The sequence below is a fragment of the Penicillium malachiteum genome, assembly GCF_028827825.1.
Source record: "Penicillium malachiteum strain IBT 17515 chromosome Unknown utg000003l:1.0-4950554.0:1.0-4952489.0, whole genome shotgun sequence".
NCBI classification, from domain to species: Eukaryota; Fungi; Ascomycota; class Eurotiomycetes; order Eurotiales; family Aspergillaceae; genus Penicillium; species Penicillium malachiteum.
Window position 1 is genome coordinate 1,915,856 of NW_026643096.1, and position 13,027 is coordinate 1,928,882.

Sequence of the window (13,027 nt, forward strand, 5' to 3'; positions counted from 1 at the left end):
TCGCACTAGCTACTATAGCGGAGAGACTATGTTAACTATGCCGACTTAGCCGCGATGATCGGAGACTATCGTCCCTTGGCGTGGATCACTTCAGCGGTGAAGGTCCATACACTATGTACGCTCAGACCTAGTGATGGGTCACATGTACGATGCAACCAATGTGGTTGGCAGTGACTTGCTGTTTTACTCAGGATGTATCTTCCAGGAAATTGTCCAAATTTTAACTGTTTTTGGTTGGATTTTGGGTTGTATCTTTCTATGTACATGGTTGGGATCACAATTTCTGTCCTTGGCCTTCGGCCCCGCGGTTGGGTAGTCTCAACCTGTCCAACAATGGAGATGGAGGGAGAGCTGCCCAGTGGCTATTTAGTTCATGTTTCAGATATCCAACATAGTCAAAAATGAAGTGAAGAAAAAAAAATATAACATGAGATGAGATGCTACTCCAGGTAGCAGTAGATGTGAGAGGAATGTGGTGTATATATGCGACCGTAAAAACCATAAACTCCGTCAATGTAAATGAGAAAGAAAAAAAAAATTGAGAAGAATAGAAGAGAAATCGCTTCAAATGCCAACCTGGTCATCGTCGTAAAGCATGAGGGTATCACAAGAGATCAAATATAAGATGGTATACACAAAACAGAGACACAAGTCAAGGCGAAATTTAGTACGCCTCGATGATTGTGCTCTGTTCTTGTGAAACGTAATACCCAGGCTCGAACAGATGGGGTTGGGAATCACCCAGTGGGATAGCAGTAGAGGAAGCCTCCTTCTCATTGAAGGTCTCCAGTGCAGGCTGAGGTGGGGAGGGAGGAAGGGAATCATCCTCGGACTCGTCGTCCGAGTCGGCGAGGAGCTCAGGTGGAGATTGTCGCGAAGGCGACCGTGTCAAGCTGAGTTCCTCCAGATCCTCCATATCGTCATATTCAAAATCACTGTCGGTGTCGTCGTCCTCATCTTCCATGAGGATGGGTTCTGGGATCAGAGCCACCGGTGCCACGGGAGATGGAGCCCGGCGGCGGATGGGGGCGTTGATGGCAAAATCAGACTCATCAATATCGGAGTCCTCCTCGTCACTGTCACTGACGTCCGAGTCGAGGTCGGAGGCGTCTTCCGGATCCCATTCCTCCTCAGATTCTTCGACCACGGTCGAAGCCCATTGAATGTGTCGAGGCTCTTCTTGGGCCTTGGCGGCACCACTGACGGTCTGGTTGAACCAACGTTCTTGTTCTTGCTCGGCGTCGGCGAGGTCAAGCATAAGGGAGTCGAGGAGGTTGGCGTGTCCGACAAGCAATCGTAGATCATGATCCGCCCGGGAAGCTTCACGAGTAAGCTTCTTGCGGGCGGTATGAGCGAGGTAGTATGTTTGAGTAATGCTCATTTTCTTTTGTTGACGACGGCGGACCAGGGATGTAAAGTATGGGGAAGCAGAAGCAGCAGAGGCGAGAGAAGAGTCCTTAGAAGTAGAAGCCATTGTGTGGCCGGGAGGAAGATTATAAAGTGGTTCTGCCAAGGTGGTGACTCAATGGTGTGCTCATCCAGTCAAGAGGCGGTGATAGGAGGCGGTGTGTCAATCACGTATATCAGGTATCGCGGTACACGTCAATCACGTAAATTAGGCAGGGGATGATAAGAGATGATGCCTGGTTGAACAAGATTGAGAGTTGCCTTGTTAATCACTTTATGTTATCAATAGTTAGGATTGTTTCAGTTGATAGATCAGATGATAGGTTTGAGATCCCCCACTTGGAGGGGGGGAATCGTGACTTTTTAAAAACACTTTGATTATCATTCTTTTTTTTTCTTTTTTTTTAAGCAAAAGCCGTGTATCCGTTCAGCTAAAGTCCGGGACCCGATCGGAGCGCTCTGATCTCCACCCGTGGATTTTCCATAATTCCCTGTGGATCTAACGGAGTAGAGGGAAGATTATTCAGCGCAACGGAGTTAACTTTACAAACTACACCGCTATAATCAGTAATCATGCATTACCTAGGTAATGTAGATTACTCAATTGATCCTACTCAATTGATATACTATACCTAGGTATTATTGTTCAATCTCTATCTATCTATCAACAGAATAAATAGAGTCAAAATTCATGATCATATCTATCTAACTGACTCATCGGTCAAGTCCGTTTTTTCGCTAGTTTTTTCTCTGTTTCGTTAAATCCATTTTTGATTCCGTTAGACCCTGGACCCACATTAAGGATGACCAATTCAGCTCCACGGAGCAATAGAAAAAAAAAGCGAAGTGAAAAAAAAGCGAACCCGACGGAGAGTCCCTTGGCCCTTACTCCGAATTACTCATTCTTCTTCCATGGATGACTATTCTCATCTTAGTAACTTCGTATACTGATTTCCAATCCTATTGATTTGTTGAATTGTTAATCTTAATGTTTATTTTCTTCATCGCATCATTTTTAACTTATTCGGAGAGATTCTAGTGGAGCTCCCATTATTCATTAATCATTACTCATATGAAATAGTTGACCTGTCAACCTTGGAAGACATTCCAAGCTCTTTACTCCGTACAGAGAAGGCTGAGCAGCTCACGGACCTATAATCGGTCAGAATGCGGCTGCACAGCACATTCCCCAGGAAACCAGGCTGCAGCTTCACTTTACTTCTGTGTTTCGTAGGCTGTGACATTACGCGGGGGCCAATCCCTGACAATATTCAATCTTGGCTTCCCCTATTCTGTCTTGAGCCACATCGTGTCCTCCTTGCAGAGAATAATAGACCTGAAATTCCTTAAATTCCTTAACTTGTTCCATTCTGTTCTTCCAAGAGCCTTGGCTGAACAACCAAGAGAATAATTTTACTAAATATTGCCTACACATCAAGTGCTATCATGGTTCATAGTGGATGCTGTCTCGCTGTGGATTCCATTTTAAGTCCCATTATGCATTTGCCTATTAGGCATTAGCATTCTGTGGCTGAGATTTTTTCAATTTTTTTTTTCTTCGTCTCCACTTGATCCAACAACGCATTGGCAGCCCTACGGCCTAATGTGAATCATCTTAAAACCACATCGAAACCACTGCTAGATGGGGCAACCATGCGAATACGATTCATTGGATGACTCGTAACCCCACTTGAAAATTGTATTAGAGGCTGTGTAGATAATTACCTAGGTAGGGCCATACGAGGCCCCATACATAATCCCCCTCCTCCCTTGCGACCATGACCATGGACCTCGCAGAAATTACCCATATTAACCCCAGCCCCAAACATTTATTGCAGTGAAGAATGCGAACCAGCTCGAAATGATTTCCTTCTTTCGGTCATTAACGCGATCACCCGAATCGACAGGTCCAGATGCAGCCACCTCCAGGAAGATCCGGATGAGGGAATTCGGATCTCCGGATTTAGTGAGAATCAACGCCATTGTGCGGCTCCAACTGTCGGCGTTTGTTATTCTTTGTTTCCGAGCTCCGTCTAATTCCTTGGACTTGACACCTTGATGACATCAACCATCCTAACTGGGATGAGTTCAAATTCAAAATGTTGGCTAGATGAGACTATCACCACTATCATCAGTCTATCTCAATATATTCAATGTCATCATGAGTCTTAAATAGTATAGTCTTACTGATCCAGGGATTTGTTACTCCTGCCATTTAGCAGATACATAATTAGAACAATCCCATTGAAGTTGGTTTCTAATCATGATTATACATCCATTATATGATTTACCTAGTCTAGTAGATACTGCGACTTCAGGTGCCCACATGTGCAGGTGTCGGAATCTCGTGGGATCATCATCATCATCAATTGATGATCCTCGAGACCCGTTGACTAAGCCAGAAAACATTGGATAACCTGGGCACTTGACCACCTGCACCTCCACCGATGCAATAACTGTGCTCCAGATATCCACCTGGGCACTGAAGATGGAGTGCATGCATAGAATGAGTCAACCTTATCCCATATCTCCATAACTCCATATCTCCTCTACATTATCTCGGACATTTGCGAATCACCGAAACTCACTAACCCGAATCCGAATCCCGGCTCTTCCCATTCCTCGTGACTCAGTTGGAGTGGGGCAACCTTGGAAGAAAACCGGGTACTCGGCTGCTCCGTCTCCGACTCATTTGTACATTGACTGCTTGACTGCTCCGTGGATCCGTGGAGCACCCGCGGACTCGCACATTTTTATGCTCGGTTGATCGACGATCCACTCCGAACACACGTGGATCCGAATTTCTTCATAAATGGTCAGTGCGAATCTTTCATAATTAACTTCAGGTTCCTATGTACGGGGTTAGGATTTCATGTCTTGACTTATAGTCCATTCTTGAATTTCCTGGTCACGCGCCCACCTGGCACTGACAGGTGCTTATAGCAGTCGGGTTGGTTAATACTCCGTACATATAGTGTATATTCATAAGTGGGTCTGTAGAATCACCCGGGCACCCGCACTGGCCGATTTACCCGTGCGCTTTACCTAGTGTATAGTAATCATTCAGAACCTTGGAATAATTAGTTAGTGAGCTTGTACTTATGTAGTCTATGTCTAGTAAAAAATATTGACCAAAATCATTAAAAAAAAAATACATGTTGAATTCAATGTTGGAGTTGAATATGATGGCTCACTGAAATGAAGATATGATGCGATGTCAATTCCAGCGATATCATGATGTTGTGGATTCCAAAGATTCTTCCTGCTGGCCTCACTCATTCAAGTTGAAAACTTGAAGTCCTCCTCGGAAACTTGAAGTGCCAAAGTTTCCTCATTTAAGTTCCCCCACCTGAGCTGCTTGATTCCACATCAAATTAGTAGCCTCCGGCATCCCAGTCCATTCATTCGCGCAATCAGGAAGTTCATCTCTCTGTTCATCAGAAAGTGAAAAGAACCAAGACTCCATAGAAATGAGCACAGACCTCGGCTTATCCATAAGAATCCATTCTTCCGGATCAACAAAGAACTTTCTTGCATAATTCAAGAGCGCCGAAGCAGGAAGTCCCCATTTGTATCCCTGCGGATCAAGACGACAGTACTTCGGATTCAGACTCGTATTCCCAGCTCCAAGAGGCATTCCCTGCTCGAGTTCAGCTCCAGTTCGTAGATCCAGGATCTTGTGTAGATCGCCGCGGTTTTTCCAGGGTGGGTTTCGGGTCTCCCATTGGATATGTCGTTCAAGTTGCCATGCTACCTGTTTCTTGGTGGGTTTATTCCAGTTTGTACTAACGAGTAACTGTTCCTCTTCCGATTCGTTCTTTGTGGTAGATGATGAGTCTTGATCACCCTTCTTGTTTGTGGCTGGATCGGATTTGGGACTTAGCGCGGCGATCTGGTTAAGCTTGAGGGCGATCTTAGTGTGGCATTTTTTGATGGAACGGGCTTTGCGAGCTTGGATACGGTTTAAGGATCTTTTGTTGTGTAGGATTTTGACGTTGAGGCGTTCGATCCCATTGCGAAGTTTTTCTATTTCGTCTTCGACGGTTTCTTCGAGGTAGTTTGGGGGCATGGTGGCTGATGATGAGGATGACGAGAGATAACCTTGGAAGTTCAAATGTTGATTTGATGATGATGAGAGGTAGGGGTAGGAAGGGAAGAAGAAAGGGAATTTCGAGAGATGAGAGTTTTATAGTGATGTCAGTGAGTAGCAAACATTCAAGTTGAGAGGTGAGCGATATGCATGTGAGCTAAAGATCTTTGATATTGAATTTATTTTTGTGGAGACTTGAAGCATGCAGATTAAAGAATATATAGATTAAACTGTAGAGTGTACATACAGTGACGATTCTAATGTGGTCGCTATCTACAAAATCTCTGGATACAGGTATAGGTAAATCACAAGTTCAGACTCAAGAGTCCAAGTTATCTGGATCAGTGCTTCTCCGAAGAAGCTTTCTGATCCTCTATTTCCTTCATGTTGATGAACATATCTCTCATTTTCTGAGCGCCCTCCTCCTTGTACATGATTTCCTCAAACTCTATACTATCCTTGATGCTCTCCCAAGCTAGAGGACACATCTGCGCCTCGTAAGCAACGATTGCCCGTTCTAATGCGGCAGCATCAGCATCGAAATCATAGGTATCACTCTCTATACTTCCCAGTTCAACAGTGATATGTTCAAACAAGACTTTTGCATCCCTCATAGCATGATTGACACCCTCGCCATTTGGTGTAGTCACATGTGCTGCATCACCTAATAACACAACGCCCGGTGTGCGATTCCAAGATTTCTCATTCACCTTACCATCATCTCTCAGCGATTCAGGCAAGAAGATATCTTGATCCAGTCTGTAAAGAGGCCAGGGTCGCCACGGCCCTTCAGCATCGGCAACAATGGCACGAAGGTGTGGCGCCCAATTCGCGTACAGTCTGTTCATGGTCGCCCCCGCCTTAGACATGTCACTCACATCAGCTTCTCCACCAGGCTGAGTGAATGCCTCGGGGGCCTCAAGACCCATATAAACGCGATATGAACGGTTTGACATTTGCTGGATACACAATGCTAGCCCTGGGCCCATAGAGACAGAGTTCCCAGCGCCAACCATTTCCAGAGCCGCGGCATACTGGGGATTATGTTCGGAGATGTATCCCTCAATGAACATTTTGCCAGAGTACTGAGGCTTAGCGAGTGTAATCTGAGAAATACTGATTAGCAATAGTTGATGCAATTTGTTAATTATTCACCCACCAGCTGCCGCGTCTTACTCCATGCCCCATCCGAACCAACGATTAGTCGAAACCCACTCTCCTCCGACCCATCATTAAAGCGCAGCATCCAATCTGCAGCTGAGCTACGTTCCACCTCAGCAGATCCGGTGCGCTCTATATTGCTCAACACCTTATTCCACCGAACCCGATGCGCAGGTATGGAACCTAGCAAAAGCCGGCGCAATTGCAAACGATCAATTTCAGGCCGATCATTGCCCTCTCCTGCTCGCAACTGATTTCCACCTTGCGAGTCTTGGATCAGAATTGTCGTTGCTTCACGGCGAGCTAGCTTCTCGAATTCTGTCGTCAAGCCTGCGAGCTTCAATGCTGCCTGTCCGCCCTCTGCAGTGAGGTCCAGCGTGCCGCCTTGGAACCGGGTTGTCATATCTGGTGAAGTGTCACGCTCAAATACAACATAGTCGATCCCGGCTCGTTCGAGAAGACGTGCTAGTGTCAGACCGCATGGACCACCGCCGACAATGGCGATCGGGGCGGGTTTTCTTGGAGACATTGAAGAAGCTTTTCTTCTCACGGTGGCAAGGATTGGGGTGCGAAGAGGTCTTTGATATAGAAATCCCAAGTGACTGGATAATCGCTTGGTCACTGGTTGAAGAATCATGACTGATTCTATCGAATGGTGTTCAAGTTGAAAGCACAAAATATGTAGAGACTGGGACTCGAAGGATTCACGTCCCCTTTTATATTTCGAACAAAGTGGCTAAATTATTATTCAAGACAGAGAGAAATACGAAAATGGGTCTTTATAAAAATCTTTGATTGCCAATCGGTGTTTCGCTGCGAGGTTGAGGTACTATTTGGGGATTACTAAACCCCGATCTGCACTGCAAAACTTGATTAGTCGGGAGTTAGAAATCCCCGAGTGCCAACCCTAATGGATTGATCTATTCCCCTTTATTACTGAATAATAGCAGATTCAATCACAAAATCATTTGACAACCATGGAAGTACTAAAATTATCAAGAGCATGAATTGAATATTGAGCAAGAAAAGGCACAGCTTGCCGCCGAAAAAAAAGAGGAGCCCCCGGAATGAAGATGAAGAACCGTTCTATGGACGGGTATATCAATGTAGCTTGGTGAATGATTTGTGAGCCATATTGTCACATATTGGCCTGTCACAGCGTAAGGGATGTTGATGCTGAGGCATTGGCGTATCAAAGAGTCCATCTATATGACGCTTGAGAACCCGGCGAATGGCAAAAGAGAAGATTGAGCTGGAGGCGGCTGACGACCCATACTCGGATACAGACCCTCGAACGCACACATGGGCAATAATGTAGAATTCTCCTCCACTCCAGCTCCTTGGGGTTAAAATGTATGTGCCCCTTAGGCTTTCGGAAGGGTTGCTGTAAGCACACACAGCATTAAGCTCCAAATGCCCTCCGTGTCCAGGACTTTCAGCATGTCTTACGTTATATTGATTTCTACATATGTAGGCTGTGTCCTTTTCAGATGTCTGGGACAGGCCACGCCATTGAATCTCTGGGTTGAGGTCCATGATTTTTTCTCATGAAGAGCTATGTAAGAATGGGAACCTATTCAGAATGTTAATATGGAAATAATAATATTACTTACTGTTTCTCCTCATGAGCCGCTCTTCGATCTTTAAATCAGTATTCCAAGGTTTGAGTTCAAGTTTGATCCAGTAGTGGCCTTGTGGCTGGATCAGAGATGATCAATTGATAGGTAAAGCCCTGGACTTGAGTAGATTGGGAGGTCTACCTAGAAGTGAGATATTGAGAGAGGTAAAAATAATAGTAAGCAAAAGTTATATATTTAAGCAAATGACATCCGAGTTCTTGAGAGGTTCGGGTTATTCTTCAACATTCAATGTTGAAGTAGCAAAGTCGATGCTTTAACTTGAACACCGAAAGGGATGGATATCCCAGCTCATATTGAACCGTGACGGTAAGCCCCAAAAACAGAAACTATCGAAGTACATATAGCCGCTGCTTCCAGGACTTTTGAACTCCACGTCCTAGAGCCTCCTCAATCTTTGCAATATCCACAGTAGTTGAATCTTGGAAGAAACTGTTTGTATGCCGCTCAAGACAGGCAGTACTTTCTAGATTTTCAAGTCGTCTTGCCAGATTCTGCCTGACCTCCTCTTTTTCCTGGTCTGAAAACTCAAAGCCTCGATTTTTAGTACAGCACAAGCACCCGAAAGTCCAATGGCCTCGACCGTGGCTCCAAGTAGATCTAGATAAATCTCTCCGTGCACAGCACCCACACTGCCGGCTGCAACACCCACCTTGATCTGAACAGTCTTGTACTAAGCTCGCGCGCATAAACCACATATCATTCTGCCTCAGCTGACGATAGGAATATTGCATTATATGCAATGGGATCTCATCGATTGCGCGGTAAAGGTAGCGTTCTTTGCGGTAATACTCTCTTTGAATCTCGCTTAGCTCTTGAGTCACTTCGTCTAACGGAGCACTATCAGACTCAACCATTGCGGTCTTTTTCAAGGTAACCAGTTTGGAGTTCAGCAAGGTCTCGCGCTGAACAAACTCTCGCAGAGAGTTCTCGGCAATAATTAGGTCGTTAATGATTGATCCTTTGGCCTCGGCACCTTTCCAGGTGATTGTGTGATAATGCTTGGGGCTTTCATCATTCTCAGTTGAAGGGAGCGCAAGGCTGTTTCTCAACCGCCATATTTCTGATGAAACCAGCACTTGAGATCTATTAGTACATATATAGTTAATATTCATTTCAGAATGTTTGGTTCAGCGCGTAGATTGGCAGGAAAGAAGAGACAGGCAGGTAATTTGGAGACGGGTATACTACCTAACAAACTGAATAGAAATTCCGAACCTAACTGGGGACCGGATATGATGTGGTTATTATAAGAAGATGAACTTGCGCGATAATAGGATAATAGAATAAGATGATTCTTGAAATGTCAGTAGGGAAATACCAGTGGTGATCAATTCCAAGTCTGAGGTTGATATATGAACATTTGAAGATTCAAAGTTTGCGCTCAAGAGAGATGATCTCTTGATGGCAGTCCCCAACGCTGAAAATAGATAAACCTACCACATTCCGTAGACTAATATGTCCACGGGTACTAGTGAGTTCTAAAATATCAAAGTGACATGTGCAGTTGGAATCTGGAGGCTTTCCTACTCTTACCTACTTAAGTACTAGTAGTAATATAAAGTGTGGAATGATGTCAAATGAATTTATGCATAGGTAGCATTCTTTCTTTTCAGCTCAATAGCCATGCAACACCCTCCTCAAAATTGCCTGCTGATAAAACATCATTCATCCTATAAAGTTCCCCAGCCACAAAACTTCCTCCCAATTCTCATTGTCGAACCAACCAAGAAACCCCAGACACCCGCTCTCAACGCAGCCTGCATGCCTCTCATAAGGAATACTCTCCCACAGTAGGCAAACGCATCAGTCCAAGTATTGCCACCAAACCACAGGCCCACAGGGTGCAGACCTGAGACTCGAGCCGCAGATGAAGGGTGAATGGATAGGAATGAATGGGCCAGAGAACGAATGTAAAGTGATTCGAGTGGGGTCAGGATGATGGTAGTGATCACCGAAGCAAGGTGTGATGCAAGTGAGTCTACCGGGTGAGCAGATAGGAGAGTTACTCTGTGAGCGATTGATGGCTGGTCTGTCGATGACAGATTCTGTCGTGCCTGCGAGATTGGTGGTAATGTAGGGTTGGGTGGAATGTCATCAAGCTCGGATGTCTCCATAAGTGGGGGTAGACTGCTGAAATCATCATCATTCGGTTCTTCCACGCCATCGGGTAGAATGTTGGGGACGTTCGGAAGTGCGTGCTCTTCAAGGGCAGCAGCTTCCACATCGGGGACACGAGTTTCCACAGCCTCCTGCAGCAAGGGCGGCGGCTGGCTTTCAACGGCAAGAATTTCCTGCCCTTCAGGCTGACTGGTTTGTGTATCTACCCTAGACTGGTCTTCGGGCTCTTCTAAGGATGGCTGCTGCGCAGCTTGTTGCTGTGCCTGACTCAAAATCAAAGCTTCGAGGAAATCTGCTATCGATCTGCGATCTCCCACATTTGATGTTGGGCGAAGGGCTGAATGGCCACGCGCGAAGGGTCTCAGTGTAGGGTTTCGTGGCACTTGTGCCTGGTTTTGAGGGTTGCGATTGCGGTTGCCCAGGAGTTCTAGCTGCATGGTGATGATATCAGAGCTCTGATGAATTAATGAGGCTCTCACACGAGGCGAGGTAGGTGGCGAGGTTTCTGGAGAGGATGGCCGAGAGAAAAGAGTATTTGACCGTGAAACATGGCGGTTTCTAGATTCATCGCCTTGCTGAGCAACACTTGGTTGGCTCTGTGAACGGGAGGCATTAGAAGGTGCACTTGTTCGTCCAACTGTAGCCATCTCCGAAAAGAAGTCATTGCTCATTTCCCCAGGGGATTGTGACATGCGATTCTCATTTGTGAGTACTTGCGTGAGGCCGAGATCTAGCTCAGTACCGGACATTTCCGCAGATTCCATAAGAGGAGGTAGATCAAAGGACGATATTCCTGCGATGTCGTGGTCTTCTGGAACAGGAGACCTATCAGGAACAAAGTCAGGATCTAGTCCAAGGAGTCCTCTACTGCGGCGAGCACGGGCTGCTTCAAGTTCCTGCTGTAAAGACTCAATCGAGTTTCGTAGCGTTTCTAGTTTTTCGTGATCTACAGGGGTGGGTCCTTGAGGATTGAGAGTCTTGCTGGAAAGGAGACCAAAAAGACTGAATGCCCATTGCCGCAAGGAGATGAGCTCTTGCTTGATGTCTTGCATAAGGGTGAGCTTCGCGCGGCGAGTTTCCTCCTCTGATCGTCGTCCCAAAGTAGGCACAACCCATTCGACAAGATTCTCTTCAAATGCAACCCGAATTGAAAGTTCATCGGCGAGGGTAGGCTTTGGTAATTGACGTCGAATAAGTCGATAAATGCGTTCCTCGAGTTCCGGGCGGAGATGGAACGCATAGACATATGTCAGGAATCCCGGAGAGGTAAGGAGCTGAATAAAGAATCCACCAATAGATGAAATTGAAAAGTCGCTCGGCAGAGGGGGTAAACGAAAGAGGGAAGCCCCGCCAAAGGGGATGAAAAATTTGAGGCTAGGAAGTGTGTTTGAGGGTACTAAGGAGAGTGTTTGAAGCATAGAATACATGTATGCTTCGATAGAAAAGATAAGGACTGAGCTTCGTGCTCTATAGTATTTCCAAAGTTGTCAGCATGTCGCCATATTGCCATAAGGTACGAGAACACATACAGTGAGTAAAGGAGTCCAAATGAAGCACGAATGCTCAGTGTGAGGCTTCCATTTCCAGTCAACCCCAACACATAGTCGCGAATGGTGGCAAAAACCAGCTTTAGCGGGTTGTCACGCGCAATTGCCAACGTGCTAGATACCGCCCAGGCAGGAATACCAGCGCAGTAGAAACCAAATACTCCCGTCGAGCCCCTCTCAGATCGTATAACATCAAGCAGTGGGGCATGCGTGTAATGCTTCAATGCCTAGGTAATGTCAGGCATGTGCATAAATGAGATTACAGTCAGAACTCCACTTACCAGTATTCGCCCTGTCAGGGAAGATGACCACCAGGTGCTGAAGAATACAAAAATCTGATCCAAGGTTGTGATAACCAACCCGAAATCATTTTCAGCTGCGATTTGGTTTATCTTTTGTTGCTCATTAGATGTGTTGGCATTTTGGTCTTCGCCACTGACGACGATTCCCATCGTTGACAGGATGTCATTTTTGGCCCTGCGCAATTCCCGGCCGAGATTTTTTGATTCAGGATTGACAGGATGGCCTCGTGAATCATACTGCTGCATGTAGTTATCGGAATGAATTTGAGAGACCCTCCGTACTGGATTTGAAGGGTCAATAGTCCCCGCCTCCGGAGCTTCATATGGTGACCGGCCCTAAAAGCAAATCAATATAGTGAGCCAGAAAGTGAAAGAACTAAATTAATAAAATGGAATGGAGGGAAATGAAACACGATCGGAAGCAATCAACAATCCTTGAGGAGGGTAGCTTACCAAGGCGAGCCGGTTCAAATACGCCTGTCGCCCCATTGCGAGGTAAGAACACACCACGCTAGAGCAGATCACATCACCTCACAGAAAGAGCTATGGCTTTCTTCTCCTTTCTGCGGCGAGAGTCAAATCACACTTTGCAACCGAGAGGTTGAAGAGCAAGAAGTTGAAGTCCACGTGTGACGGCGTCTGGGGCGCTTCATGTATGGCGCACGGACCACCTATGTATTATCTTATCGCCCGCCGCGCAAACAATGCAAACACTCCAAAAAAAAGTTGCCCGAGCTTTTTGCGATTCTTAACTTCCAGAGA

General features: G+C 45.9%; 4 protein-coding genes across 4 annotated transcripts; all 4 read right to left on the bottom strand.

Moving 5' to 3' along the window:
- Positions 1-664: 664 nt before the first annotated feature.
- On the bottom strand, positions 665-1,474 carry N7483_007042 (uncharacterized protein; the record flags this gene model as incomplete). Its single annotated transcript, XM_057090479.1, has 1 exon — positions 665-1,474. One exon carries the CDS (start codon positions 1,472-1,474, stop codon positions 665-667), a length of 810 nt encoding a protein of 269 aa, XP_056945220.1.
- Positions 1,475-4,738: 3,264 nt separating this feature from the next.
- On the bottom strand, positions 4,739-5,476 carry N7483_007043 (uncharacterized protein; the record flags this gene model as incomplete). The annotated part of the gene is made up of 1 exon (XM_057090480.1): positions 4,739-5,476. The coding sequence occupies one exon, from the start codon at positions 5,474-5,476 to the stop codon at positions 4,739-4,741; it is 738 nt and encodes a 245-aa protein (XP_056945221.1).
- A 362-nt stretch (positions 5,477-5,838) lies between these two features.
- On the bottom strand, positions 5,839-7,187 carry N7483_007044 (FAD-dependent oxidoreductase; the record flags this gene model as incomplete). Its single annotated transcript, XM_057090481.1, has 2 exons — positions 5,839-6,603; positions 6,657-7,187. 2 exons carry the CDS (start codon positions 7,185-7,187, stop codon positions 5,839-5,841), a joined length of 1,296 nt encoding a protein of 431 aa, XP_056945222.1.
- Positions 7,188-9,968: 2,781 nt separating this feature from the next.
- Positions 9,969-12,754, bottom strand: N7483_007045 (uncharacterized protein; the record flags this gene model as incomplete). The annotated part of the gene is made up of 4 exons (XM_057090482.1): positions 9,969-11,883; positions 11,946-12,190; positions 12,245-12,601; positions 12,719-12,754. 4 exons carry the CDS (start codon positions 12,752-12,754, stop codon positions 9,969-9,971), a joined length of 2,553 nt encoding a protein of 850 aa, XP_056945223.1.
- Positions 12,755-13,027: the final 273 nt, after the last annotated feature.